Consider the following 14,450-nt stretch of genomic DNA (forward strand, 5'->3'; position numbering starts at 1 on the left):
ATGAGGTATCGCCTCACACCTGTTAGAATGGCTATTGTCACACAGACAAAAGATAACAAGCTGGCGAGAATGTGGAGAAAGGGAACCCCTGTCCACTGTTGGTGGGAATGTAAATTGGTACAGCCATAATGGAAAACAGTACAGAGTTTCCTCAGAAAACTCAAAAAGAAAACTACCATATGATCTGGCAATCCCACTTCTGGGTATATTTCCAAAGGAAATGAAATCAGTATATGGAAGAAATATTTGCACCTCTATGTTCTATTCAGCGCTATGTTCAGCACTGTTTGCAATAGCCAGGATGTGGGAACAACCTGAGTGTCCCTCAACAGATGAACGGATAAAGACAATGTTGACCGGGCATGTTGGCTCACGCCTGTAATCCCAACACTTTGGGCGGCAAATGTGGGTGGATCACAAGGTAGGAGTTCAAGACCAGCCTGGCCAAGATGGTGAAACCCCATCTCTACTAAAACTGCAAAAATCACCCAGGCACAGTGGCAGGTGCCTGTAATCCCAGCTACTTGGGAGGCTGAGGCAGGAGAATCACTTGAACCTGGGCAGCAGATGTTGCGGTGAGCCGAGATGGCACCACTGCACTCCAGCCTGAGTGACAGAGTGAGACTCTGTCTTAAAAAAAAAAAAAAAGAAAATGTCATACACATACACATGTGCACACATACAGGCGTACACAATGTAATATTACTCAGCCTTTAAAAAGAAGGAAATCGGAGGCCCGGTGCTGTGGCTCACGCCTGTAATCCCAGCACTTTGGGAGGCTGAGGTGGGTGGATCACCAGGTCAGGAGTTCAAGACCAGCCTGGCCAACATGATGAAGCTCCGTCTCTACTATGAATAAAAAAAATTAACTGGGCATGGTGGTGTGTGACTATAATTGCAGCTACTCGGGAGGCTAAGGCTGGAGAATCGCTTGAACCCAGGCAGCAGAGATTGCAGTGAGCCAAGACTGCACCACTGCACTCCAGCCTGGGCAACAGAGTGAGACTCTGTCAAAAAAAAGAGAGAGAGAGAAGGAAATCATGCCATTTGTAAAGACATGGATGAACCTGGAGAATATTATGGCTTGTTAAGTGAAATAGGCCAAGTGTTTATCTTTCCCAAACCTTTGCCTAAGGTAGTTGACTTGCATTCTCCGTATGCCTGTGCGCTCACCCAAGCAGGCTGCTCACGCTCCATGCACTCACGCTCTCTAGGATTGCAAGAATTGGCCATAGGCCTTGCTGGACCAGCATCAGCATCACTTAGGAGCTTATGAGAAATGCAGCATCAGCATCACTTAGGTGGCCTGAAATAGAAATCTGCATTTTAACAGGATCCCTCAGGAATTATATAAACATAAAAGTTTAAGAAGTAATTACTAGATCAAGTGATTACTAGAAGTAATTACTAGACTTTTTGTCAGTAGAATAAAATTGTCTATTTCCCCCAACTTATTTTAGCTGAACTAAGGATTATTTTTAAAGTGTTGGCCAGTGGCGGTGGCTCATGCCTGTAATCCCAGCACTTTGGAAGGCAGAGGCGGATGAATCACAAGGTCAGGAGTTCGAGACCAGCCTTGCCAACATGGTGAAATCCCGTCTCTGCTAAAAATAAACACACACAAAAAATAGCTGGGCATGGTGGTGGGCACCTGTAATCCCGCTACTCAGGAGGCTGAGGAAGGAGAATCGCTTGAACTCAGGAGGCAGAAGTTGCAGTGAGCCAAGACCGCACCACTGCACTCCAGCCTGAGCAACAGAGCAAGACTGTGTCTCAAAGAAAAAAAAAGTATTGTCTTTTGTACTCAAGTAGAAAATTCCCAGCCACTTCTGCACCTGATTATTATTGCTGTTCATCTTTCTCTTTTAGGACATGTGCCTGCTGGTCTGAAATGCCATCCTGACCAGGAGCATCTGATTTATCCTCTGGGTTGCACAGTCCTCATTCAGGCAATAAATACTCAAGAGCAGAATTTCCTACAGGGTCATAACAACAATGTCTCCTGCTTGGCCATCTCCAAGTTGGGAGAGTACATCGCCTCTGGACAAGTCACATTCATGGGGTTCAAGGTGAATACTGTGAAAACCACTCATTGTGAATTTATCCAGAGGTGCCTCTTAGAAGAGCTGCTCCACGTGAAGTTGTTAGTTCCGTGCAGCAATGTGCTTTGTTCTTCCTTCTTCTTCCTCTTGACTTCTCTTTTAACTCATTTTCGTTCCATCAGACTGGGAGTGAAGGACTCTCATGATTTTACACCCGAAGTTGCAGCTTGTGACTGATACTGCTCACAAACAAAAGTTCCTGCTGAGTTTCCTTTGTGTTGCTGTCACGTTTGTAGAACCTGATCTGATTTCTAGAAAAGTGATAGTATGGGCCAGGCGTGGTGGCTCATGCCTATAATCCCAGGACTTTGGGAGGTCAAGGCAGGTGGGTCACCTGAGGTCAGGAGTTTGAGACCAGCCTGGCCAACATAGTAAAACCCCATCTCTACTAAAAATTCAAAATTAGCTGGGCCTGGTGGCATGTGCCTGTAATCCTAGCTATTTGGGAGGCAGAGGCAGGAGAATTGCTTGAACCCGGGAGGTGGAGTTTGCAGTGAGCCGAGATCGCAGCATCGCACTACCGCCTGGGCAAAAAGAGTGAAATTCCGTCTTAAGAAGAAAAAAAAAGAAAGAAAGAAAGAAAGAGAAAGAGAAAAGAAAAGTGACAGTACTAATTGTTTTTCATCAAGAAGGGTGGCTATCTTCTCAGATGCTTTGAATGCCTCCCTATGATCTGATGGTGTGTTCTTGTCCCCAGGCAGACATCATTTTGTGGGATTATAAGAAAAGAGAGCTGCTTGCTCGGCTGTCCCTTCACAAGGGCAAAATTGAAGCTCTGGCCTTTTCTCCAAATGATTTGTACTTGGTATCGCTAGGAGGCCCAGATGATGGAAGGTAATGAACTGAACATATTTACTTCTATTCTTTTTTTTTTTTAATGTAACTTTTATTTTAGGTTCAGAGGTAAATGTGCAGGTTTGTTATGTAGGTAAACTTGTGTTTCCACTGTTTGTTATATAGGTAAACTTATGTCCCGACAGGGGTTTGATGTACAGATGATTTCATCAACCAGGTGCTCAGCCTAGTAGTTATTTTTTTCTGATCCTTTCCCTCCTCCTACCCCTCACCCTCAAGCAGTCCCCAGTGTCTGTGTTGCCTTCTGTGTGTCCATGTGTTCTCATCATTTAGCTCCCATTTATAAGTAAGAACATGTAGTATTTGGTTTTCTATTTCTGTGTTAGGTTGCTAAGGATAATGGCCTCCAGCTCCAACCATGTTCTTATAAAGGACATGATCTCATTCTTTTTTATGGCTGTGTAGTATTCCATGATGTATATGTATCACATTTTCTTGGTCCAGTCTACCACTGATGGGCATTTAGGTTGATTTCATGTCTTTGCTATTGTGAATAGTGCTGTGATGCACATATGATCACATATGCCTTTATGGTAGAACAATATATATTGTTTTGAGTATATAGCCAGTAGTGGGATTGCTGGGTTGAATGGTTGTTCTCTTTTTAGCTCTTTGGGGAATCACCACACTGCTTCCCACACGGTTCAACTAATCTACATTCCCACCAACAGTACATGAGCATTCCCTTTTCTTTGCAACCTCACTAGCATCTGTTATTTTTTGACTTTTTAATAATAGTCATTTTGACTGATATGAGATGGTATCTCACTGTGGTTTTGCTTTGCATTTCTCTAATGACAGGAGATATTGAGCCCTTTTTCACGTTTGTTGGCTGCACGTATATCTTCTTTTGGAAAGTGCTCATGTCCTTTGCTCACTTTTTAATGTTTTTTTTTTTCCTTGTACATTTATTTAAGTTCCTTATAGATGCTAGATACTTTGTCAGATGCAAAGTTTGCAATATTTGCTTATTTTCTGCCAGATATATTTCCAGAAGTGACAAGGGCCCTGTCCCCTCTAGTATTCTCTCTTGGCCCATCTTATGTTTGAGTGTGCATTGTGTGAAAAGCCTCTGAGAAAAATATCATAAAAGAGTGTTTTTCAAACTTGGCTGCATGTTGAAATCACCTGGGCAGCTTTAGGGAATCACTGGTGCCTGAGTGTATCTTCAGAGTCCAGTTTGATCGGCCTGAGCTCTAGGAGTTATACAAGCTTCCCAGTACTGCATTGAGTAAAAGTGGTGAGAATGAACATCTGTAAGGAACATGGCTGTGCCTTGGTCAAGGATAGGCTGCGGCAGGATGTTTACATCCTGCGTGACTCAATGAGTTTAGAGTGCAGGCATATAATTCCACTGTTATGATAGCCATGTAGCCATAACATGGGAAGGCCATCACTTGGCTCTACACCACTATTGACTGTAAAAAGTATAATTGCCCTTTTGACATTGTGCAGGTGCCCTGGTGCCCAGAGAAAGAGAGAGAGACGGTGGCGTGAGGTGGCTCATGCCTGTAATCCCAGCACTTTGGGAGGCTGAGGCAGGCAGATCACCTGAGGTCGGAAGTTTGAGACCAGCCTGACCTACATGCAGAAACCCCATCTCTACTAAAAATACAAAATTAGCCAGGCGTGGTGGTACATGCCTGTAATCTCAGCTACTTGGGAGGCTAAGGCAGGAGAATCGCTTGAACCTTGGAGGCATAGGTTGTGGTAAGCCGAGATTACGCCGTTGCACTCCAGCCTGGGCAAGAAGAGCAAAACTCCGTCTCAGATAAATAAATAAATAAATAAATAGTGAGCCAGAGCTGTCCATCTTTGCAGATGGACAAAAAGGAGCCAGGACACAGCTCAGCCCGCTCATTCCCAGAGGGAGAAAGAGTTAAGCTGCTGATCCTGAAGGCAGGGTAGAACTGGTCACGCAGCTGTATGTGGGAGCTGCTGGCTCAAGCAGCCAAGACAGGATGGACAGTGTGAGAAAGCTGTTGATGAGAGCTGTTGCTGAGTAAAATCATCTTCCACCTGCCTACAGCCCCCGAGTGTTCCTTCTGCTCATGCACTCACTCCCCTTGGACTTCAGCATGGGCTGCACCCGTACCCCGGGCTGTGACAGCATCTTCATCTTGTTTCAGATCTTAGCGGAAAGACTCAATTTCACCCCATTCAGTGTGATGTTAGCTGTGGGTTTGTCATATGTGGTCTTTAACATGTTGAGGTATGCCCCTTCCATACCCAATAGAATATTATTTAGCCATAGAAAATAATTTTTTTAAAAAAGAAGGATGAGCTGTTGTCATTGTAGCAACATGAATGTAACTGGAAGTCATTATGTTAAATGGAATAAGCCAGGCACAGAAACAAATATCTCATGTTCTCACTCAAAAAGCGTAGCTCTCATGGAAGGAGAGAGTGGTTTGCAGAGGCTGGGAAAAGAAGGAGGTAGGAGGATAAGAGTAGTTGGTTAATAGGTACAAAAATACACTTACATAGAATACATTCTAGTATTCAATCACACAGCAGGAAAATTATGGTTAAAGATTTAGTGAATATTTCAAAATAGCTAGAAGTATTGTAATATTCTCAACACAAAGATAAATGTTTGAGGTGACGGAAATCCCAATTACTCTGATTTAACCATTATGCATTATATACAGGTATCAAAATATCTGTGTACCCCACAAACATGTACAGCTAGGTATATCTATAAAAACATATCCCAGGTAACTCTAAATATGCAGTTAAACACGAGATCCATTGCTGAAAAGAAGGACACCACACCACCACCACCACCACCACCATCATTGTCATGAAAGACAACAGCTACATTTTTCTTTTCTTTTCTTTTTTTTTTTTTTTTGAGATGGAGTCTCACTCTGTCACCAGGCTGGAGTGCAATGGCGCGATCTCTGCTCATTGCAACCTCCGCCTCCCGGGTTTAAGCAATTCTCTTGCCTCAGCCTCCCAAGTAGCTGGGATTACAGGCACGCACCACCACGTCCAACGAATTTTTACATTTTTAGTAGAGACAGGATTTCACTATGTTGGCCAGGATGGTCTCAATCTCTTGACTTCCTGATCCACCCGCCTTGGCCTCCCAAAGTGCTGGGATTACAGGCGTGAGCCACCGCACCCGGCCGACAACAGCTACAATTTTAAAGCACTTACTATGTGGCAGGCCTGAGCTGAACATTTTTATTGCATTGTCTAAGTTAAATCCCACATTAATTTCAAGAAGTGGAAGCTATTGGTGGCAGGTGAGGAGCCCGCTGGTAAGTGACAGACCTGGAAGACAAACCCACCCTCGCAGCTTGACTCCAGAGGCTGCACCTTTAACTTGCATCGCCAAGACAAAGTTATGATCTTTGCCCTTGTGTTAAATCACAGCCGAGTTAGGCAGAGAATACAAGGGAAATTGAAAAAAAGAAGTATATTTAAAATATATTAGCAAGAACTGGTCGGGCGTGGTGGCTCACATCTGTAATCCCAGCACTTTGGGAGGCTGAAGTAGGTGGATCACCTGAGGTCAGGAGTTCAAGACCAGCCTGGCCAACCTGGTGAAACATTGTCTCTACTAAAAATACAAAAATTAGCTGGGCATAGTGCTGAGGCCTGTAATCCCAGCTACTCAGGAGGCTGAGGCAGTAGAAGGGCTTGAATCTGGGAGGTGAATTTTGCAGTGAACCAAGATTGCACCACTGCACTCCAGTCCGGGCGACAGAGCAAGGCTTGACTAAAAATAAATAAATACATAAACAAAATGTACTGGGAAGAACAATCAATGCAGAACATATTCCTATGTAAATGTCAAAGGAACACAGTCTGTGGAAGAAAAATAATAACACCTGAGATTTCTGTGGGACTGAATACTTCCGTACACCTTTACATATATTTTCTTATTTGAGCTTCATAGGTTTATTACAAAGGAAATGTATATTTGTGTATAGTTCTATAATGACAGCTCTTCTCTTATTATATAGCAAGTCAACAAAATTTTCATGACATCTCCTTTTCTCGTCATTCATAAGCGGTCATGCCTTCCCTGGGCCGTTACCAGTTGAGTGTTTCTGATAAGTAATGTATCCAGAAATTCCGTTAACCTTCTTAGCTCAACGTTTTTGTTTTTTTGTTTTGTTTTGTTTTGTTTTGTTTTGTTTTGTTTTTGTTTTTGTTTTTGTTTTTTAAGGAGGGCAAGCAGAAAAAGGCTTGTTTTTTATTTTTATTTATTTTATTTATTTATTTGTGTTTTATATATGGAGTTTTATTTTCTACCTATCTAAATTTTTTTTTAAATTTTACTTTACTTGTATGCTATATCCAGCATTTCTCCCCATAGTATCCCTCCCCACCCTCCCTTGTTTTATTTTAATGACCAATCTGTGTCATTACCGAGACTGCTATCTACAGACAAGAAATGGGGAGCTCCTATTTCTTGTCTCTTTCTCCTTACACACAGTCTTGATCTTCCCCTTCTTGGCCTGAAGACGCTCTTCACGGGGCTTGTGTGCTTCGCTGGGCATGGTGGTATGTGCCTATAGTCCCAGCTACTCAGAGAGAGGCTGAGGCAGGAGAATCGCTTGAACCAGGGAGGTGGAGGTTGCAGTGAGCTGAGATTACACCACTGCATTCCAGCCTGGTAACAGAGCAAAACTCCATCTCAAAAAATAACAGTAATAATCATTCTGATGTTGATTCAGATGCATGTCCAAGGTTGAAAACACTGCCTTTTGTCATTTTCTTCATTGCATTCCTTTTTATTTTCAACTGGAGTACTTCCCCAAGGAAATTTTTTATATCAGATAAATGGATGGTGGACTTTAAAGCCTTGCATGTCTGAAAAGGTCTTTATTTTAGCGTCAGACTTGATGGATGGGCTCACTGGCTTCCAGCTTTATCATTTCCTTTAAAGCTTTAAAGTGTCACCCACATGTCTTCTAATACCCAGTGTGGTTGAGGAGACGTCAGGGGTGGTGTGATTTCGTTGTTTGGGGTTTGTTTGTTTGTTTTTGTTTTTGTTTTTGTTTTTTGAGATAGACTGTCGCTCTATCGCCAGGCTGGAGTGCAGTGGCGCAATCTCAGCTCACTGCGACCTTCGCCACCCGGGTTCAAGCGATTCTCCTGCCTCAGCCTCCCGAGTAGCTGGGACTACATGCATAAGTAACTTGTTTTGTTTATTTTTTCTTTCTAGAAGCACGAAGATGGTTGTGTCTTATTTTGAAAGCCTGTTTTCTCTTTGACTTTGTTTGTTTGTTTGTTTGTTTTTTGGTACCTCTTATTTTGGCAGTGTGGTGGTGTGGAGCATAGCCAAGAGAGATGCCATCTGCGGCAGCCCTGCGGCCGGCCTCAATGTTGGGAATGCCACCCACGTGATCTTCTCCAGGTGCCGGGATGAGATGTTTGTGACTGCTGGAAAGTAGGTGTCTGTGCTCGGAGTTTTCAGGACTCACAAATTGCTATATTTTCTTGCACAGAAAACATGGTCATTGTGATCTGGGGAACATGTCTTTAGTCCTGAAAAATACCTTACATAATAGTTTTTGTGATTTTTTGTAGTCATTAAAAGTTATTTTTGCTGGAAATATTTTAACTATACTTATTTAAAAATTCTGGGGCTGGGCGCTGTGGCTCATGCCTGTAATAATAATCCCAGCACTTTGGGAGGCCGAGGTGGGTGGATCACGAGATCAAGAGATCAAGACCATCCTGGTTAACATGGTGAAACCCCATCTCTACTAAAAATACAAAAATTAGCTAGGCTGGTGGCGTGCACCTGTAGTCCCAGCTACTCGGGAGGCTGAGGCAGGAGAATCACTTGAACCAGGGAGGTGGAAGTTTTGGTGAGCTGAGATCGCGCCACTGCACTCCAACTTGGGCAACAAGAGGGAAACTCCATCTCAAAAAAAAAAAAAAAAAAAAAAAAAAAAAAAATTCTGATGTTGGCCGGGTGCGGTGGCTCAGGCCTTCAATCCCAGCACTTTTGGGAGGCCAAGGTGGGTGGATCACGAGGTCAGGAAATCGAGACCAACCTGGCCAACGTGGTGAAACCCGTGCCTACTAAAAATACAAAAATTAGCAAGGTGGCAGGTGCCTGTAGGACCAGCTACTTGGGAGGCTGAGGTGGAAAAATTGCTTGAACTCACGAGGTGGAGGTTGCAGTGAGCCGAAATCATGCCACTGGCTTCAGCCTGGTGACAGCACAAGACTGGGGTCTCATGATCTGAGAGTTTGCAAATGAATTCTGCCAGAAAGTTTCAAATGGTTAGACTGTTAGCCATGTAAGATCATTACCAGTAGGATCAGCTAACCAGCTAAGGGTGACCTAGCTGAAAGTTTGAACAGAGGCCAGCATCTGCCTGAGGGAATAAATTGATTTAAATTAATTTACAGATTCACTAATTAGAACCCTGATTGAAGTTTTTGTTTTTTGTTTTGTTTTTCATTTTTCTGATGAAGTTTCGTTGTGTTGCCCATAATCTCAGCTCACTGCAACCTCCGCCTCCCAGGTTCAAGTGATTCTCCTGCCTCAGCCTCCCAAGTATCTGGGATTACAGGCAGCCGCCACCACTCCCAGCTAATTTTTTGTATTTTTAGTAGAGACGGGGTTTCACCATGCTGGCCAGGCTGGTTTCCAACTCCTGACTTCAGGTGCCCATTTGGAGTTTGAAGGCAAGGCTAAACATGAATAAAAAAATTCTTTTTAAATGTTATATACCAGTTCAAAGGGGAAGAAATCAGAAAATACAGAGTTCAAGTATGTGTTCAGTAGAACTATTTTTTTTCAAGCCATCTGTGGCCTCCCCATCTGGGAAAGGCACACATTGTTAGTTACCTTTCCAGCCAGAGAAGAGAATTTGCGCAGCTCTGTATCTATACTGTTTTCCATCCCCGCTTTATGAGGCACAACTGACATTTGTTCCATGGCTAATTATAAGGAATGATCCATTCGAAGGCCATGAAGCTAATTGACTGACATGAAAGCCAGCCCCTACCAAGCAATCTAAAGCAACCGACCAGAGGCTGCGGTGATGCTCTCCAACTTTTTCAGGTTCGCAGAGTGGTTTGACTAAGCCAGGGTTTTATGGCGTTCGCAGCCCCTGAAGCAGCAGGCATTGGTCCACTCTGATGTCCATGAACAATGTTTCTTCAGCACTCAAAACCTGAATTTTACATAAAAAAAGTGTTTTTTTATGACAATCTGCATTCTCTATCTGGTTTGATTTCATGTGACAGTGAGAACTGAGAAAGTTATCATTCTTAAGTAAAATTTCTGACATGGCACCTATATGTGCTGCGTTCTGTAACTTGGTCCCAATGTCATGTATTCCACTATATTGTCCCTGTGAGATGTCCTGCAAATTTCAATATTTCAGATTCCAAATAATATCTACCAGGATGACCATGAAAAAGCTCTTTGTTTTAAAAGAAAAAGTTGGCTGGATGCGGTGGCTCATGACTATAATCCCAGCACTTTGGAAGGCCAAAGTGGGTGGATCACCAGGTCAGGAGATTGAGACCATCTTGGCTAACTCGGTGAAACCCCATCTTTACTAAAAATACAAAAATTAGCCAGACTTGGTGGGGTGTGCCTGTAGTCCCAGCTACTCTGGAAGCTGAGGCAAGAGAATCGCTTGATCCTGAGAGGCAGAGGTTGCAGTGAGCCGAGATTGTGCCACTGCACTCTGACCTGGGCAACAGAATGAGACTCTGTCTCAAAAAAAATAAATAAATAAATAAAGTTAAGTATGTTTAAAATATGTCTGAGTACTTACTATATGTATAACTCTGGGAGCTAAAAAGCAAAAAGAAAAACCTGATACAGTTTTAGATTACTCTTTTCTGCTGAAAGATATTCACTGAAGACTTTGACTATGATATTAACCTTGTTATTTTTATACAATTATTAATTCAGATTAATTCAACATGTAATGAGTAAATACTGACCATATATCAAGTCCTGTGTTAGGTGCTAATTTTGTTTAGCTTTTAGTTGCTTGGTCTAATTTCTTTTTCCTTGAAGACAAGACTCTACACAACAGGTCTTCCCTTTAAAATTTTTCCTTGGGGGGGGGAAAGAAAAACAAACCACATTTAAACTTACTCTTCCTCCTATCGAACTGAAATTTGGTGTCCTCTGACCAACATCTCCCTACTCTTCCACCCCCAGCCGCTGATAGCTACCATTCTACTCTCTGTCAAATGAGTTTGGTGTTTTTACACTCCACAGCTGAGTGAAGGCAGGCAGTGTTTGTTTTTCTGTGCTTGGCTTATTTCACTTAACATAATGTCCATCAGGTTTGCCCATGTTGCCACAAATGTCAAAATTTCTTTCTGTTGTGTACATATGCCACATTTTTAAAGTCCATTCTTCTTCTTCTTCTTCTTCTTATTATTATTTATGGAATCTCGCTCTGTCGCCCAGGCTGGAGTGCAAGGGCACTATCTGGACTCACAGCAACCTCCACCTTCCAGATTCAAGCGATTCTCCTGCCTCAGCCAGTAGCTGGGATAATCCCAGTAGCTGGGGTTATGGGCACCTATCACCACACCTAGCTAATTTTTGTATTTTTTTAGTAGAGACTAGGTTTCACCATGTTAGCCAGGCTAGTCTTGAGCTCCTGAGCTCAGGTGATCCACCCGCCTCGGCTTCCCAAAGTCAATTCATCTTCTGATGGACACTTAGGTTGTGAAGACCATGGTCAGTGTAGTTCATAATATATTGTATACTTGAAAACTGCTAAAAGAATTTTAAATTTCTCACCACCAAAAAAACGGTAAGTATATGAGGTAATGCACATGTTCAATAGCTTGATTTTGTTATTCTACAATGTGTACATGTATATAAGCATCGTGGCGTACACCATGAATATATATCACTTTTACTTGTCAGAAAGAAAGAAAAGAACAAAGAGGAAGAAACTGAATAAGCTCTGATTTACTCTGTACTTGCTCCCATGCTTATGTGTCTGTTTTCAGCAGAGTGGGTAGCGTGCACTTCAGAGTGGGAGGGAGCTGGGTGTGAATCCTTGCTCTGCTGTCTTCAAGCTCTGCACTTTCTCATTTGGCGGGGGATGTTGGAAATAGATGCTCAGTGCTGCAAAGAAATATCAGCACTGAGACAAAAGATCTTTCAGCAATGCAAGTTTTACTCCTGGACTGTGGGAAGGGTGCTCCACTAGCCATCCTACCAGGAGAGTGAGTACCCTCCCTGCAGTCCAGAAAGTAAACATTGCGTTGCTGAAAGATCCTTTGTCTCAGTGCTGATTTTTAATTGTGGCACCGAGCATCTATTTCCAACAGGGGAATCATAAAACTTGCCTCATGGTGTTGTTATGAGGATCGAATAAAAGATCTTTCGTAGCGTACTAGGTTGTAACAAGGCCTCAAAAATGCTTGGATCTCTTCCCCTCCGTTTCAGGGATGAGGTGATGATTAAATCGGTGTCCATTTGATTGCAATTATTTTTATATATAGTGGGACAATTCGAGTATGGGAACTGGATCTTCCAAATAGAAAAATCTGGCCAACCGAGTGCCAAACAGGACAGATGAAAAGGATTGTCATGAGTATTGGAGTAAGTATTCATTAAAGTATTAAATAACAATTAGCACACATTCCTGTTAGTAGTACTGACCAAGGTGTTTGTGTGTGTATGTACATGGGGCTGGGGATAGGAAGGTGAGGCATAGACATAGGGGATGTTGATTGAAGAAGCCCACCTTGGCCAGGCGCTATGCCTCACACCTGTAATGCCAGTACTTTGGGAGGCCGGGGTAGGTGGCTCACTTGAGGTCAGGAGTTCGAGACCAGCCTGGGCAACATGGCAAAACCCCATCTCTACTAAAAATACAAGAACTTAGCCAGATGTGGTGGCAGGTACCTGTAATATCAGCTTTTCAGGAGGTTGAGGCAGGAGAATTGCTTGAACCTGGGAGGTGGAAGTTGCGGTGAGCCGAGATCATGCCACTGCACTCCAACCTGGGCGACAGAGTGAGACTCTGTTTCAAAAAAAAAAAAAAAAAAAACGAAAAGAAGAAGTTCCCTTCAGAAGTCACAGAAGAGTCACTTAGACACAGCACAGGTAAACCTTGTTTTACTGGAATCTAGGCTGTCGTCAAACACACAGAGCCTGCCTCACCTGGAGGAAAGCAATGTAGCCTGTGGCTCTCAGAGCCCACACCACGTTCCTATGCCACTGATGCTGCTTCTGCTACTGCAGATAAAGTTTCTGACCATGAAACCCATTGTTGAAATGGAATCTCTTCCATAAAGGGAAATTATTAATAGACTTTAACTGCAGATTTATATATTCAGGTTGCGTATTCCTTATCTGACATTTTTATAACCAGAAGTGTTTTGGATTTTGAATTTTTTTTTCAGATTTGGGAGTATTTGCATTATACTTCCCAGTTCAACTCCTCTAATCTGAAAATTCAGAATTTGAGATGTGCCAATGAGCATTTCCTTTGAGTGTCACATCAGCACTCAAAAATTCCCAATTTTGGAGCATTTCAGATTTTAGATTTTTGGATTAAGGATACTCAACCTGTATAACTTCATTCTCCATGGACTTATTCCTCTTATTTAATGCATAGTTATTTTAGGGATATGGACTTTGGAAAATAAGAGATACAGCAAATGTATATCCTCTTTGGAGAAGCATACCTTCATCCTAGGAGCCCTTAAGAGATGTCTCAAAAGTCTGAACTGGCAGAGTATGCCTATTAACATCAGACCCAAATAGACTTCAAGTGAAATGCACAGGCTAATTGGAGTCTAAGATTTCCCTCCATTCTATGTGAAGCCCTAACCCGGATCCCCTCAGAGCTGTTCTGACCCATGTTTGAGCTTGGGGAAATAGAAGCAGCCCTGAGCATCTCAGCAGGTCTTCATAGGGTGCCAGAGGAACCTCATCCCATTCCTGACCAGGGGTCCATGGCCATCTCTGAGGACATCCAGGTCTTCAGGTTTCTTTTTCTCTCATCCCCAGATGGCCGACGATGATAGCTTTTTCTACCTTGGTTCCACAACTGGAGATATTCTAAAAATGAACCCCAGGACTAGACTGCTGACAGATGCTGGGCCTGCGAAGGACAAATTCAGTTTGGTGAGTAGAGACCATCACAGTCTGTGCTGCCATTTTTCTCCCTCCACTGGCAACATGTACTTTCTTTTTCCTTTTTGAGATGGATTCCTGCTCTGTCACCCAGGCTGGAGTGCAGTGGCGTGATCTCTGCTCGCTGCAACCTCTGCCTTCCTGGTTCAAGCCATTGTCCCGCCTCAGCCTCTCAAGTAGCTGGAACTACAGGTGTGCACTACCACGCCTAATTTTTGTATTTTTTAGTAGAGACAGGGTTTCACCATGTTGCCCAGGCTGGTCTTGAACACCTGACCTCAGGTGATCCGCCTGCCTCGGCCTCCAAAAGTGCTGGGATTACAGGCATGAGCCACCACGCCCAGCTGAAGTATGCGCTTTCTTAATGAAGAAAGAGTTTGTGGGGA

General features: G+C 43.1%; 1 protein-coding gene across 1 annotated transcript in view; it reads left to right on the forward strand.

Moving 5' to 3' along the window:
• The window catches only part of CFAP52 (cilia and flagella associated protein 52), a 66,236-nt gene that overhangs the window by 12,347 nt on the left and 39,439 nt on the right, over positions 1-14,450 (forward strand). Inside the window, exons 2-6 of the mRNA XM_003929234.2 lie at positions 1,870-2,069; positions 2,800-2,936; positions 8,236-8,364; positions 12,423-12,522; positions 13,939-14,055. Of these exons, the coding sequence (XP_003929283.1) occupies positions 1,870-2,069; positions 2,800-2,936; positions 8,236-8,364; positions 12,423-12,522; positions 13,939-14,055 (683 nt within the window). The remainder of the gene's footprint in view (positions 1-1,869; positions 2,070-2,799; positions 2,937-8,235; positions 8,365-12,422; positions 12,523-13,938; positions 14,056-14,450) is intronic.

Source organism: Saimiri boliviensis, chromosome 17 (genome assembly GCF_048565385.1).
Source record: "Saimiri boliviensis isolate mSaiBol1 chromosome 17, mSaiBol1.pri, whole genome shotgun sequence".
NCBI lineage: Eukaryota > Metazoa > Chordata > Mammalia > Primates > Cebidae > Saimiri > Saimiri boliviensis.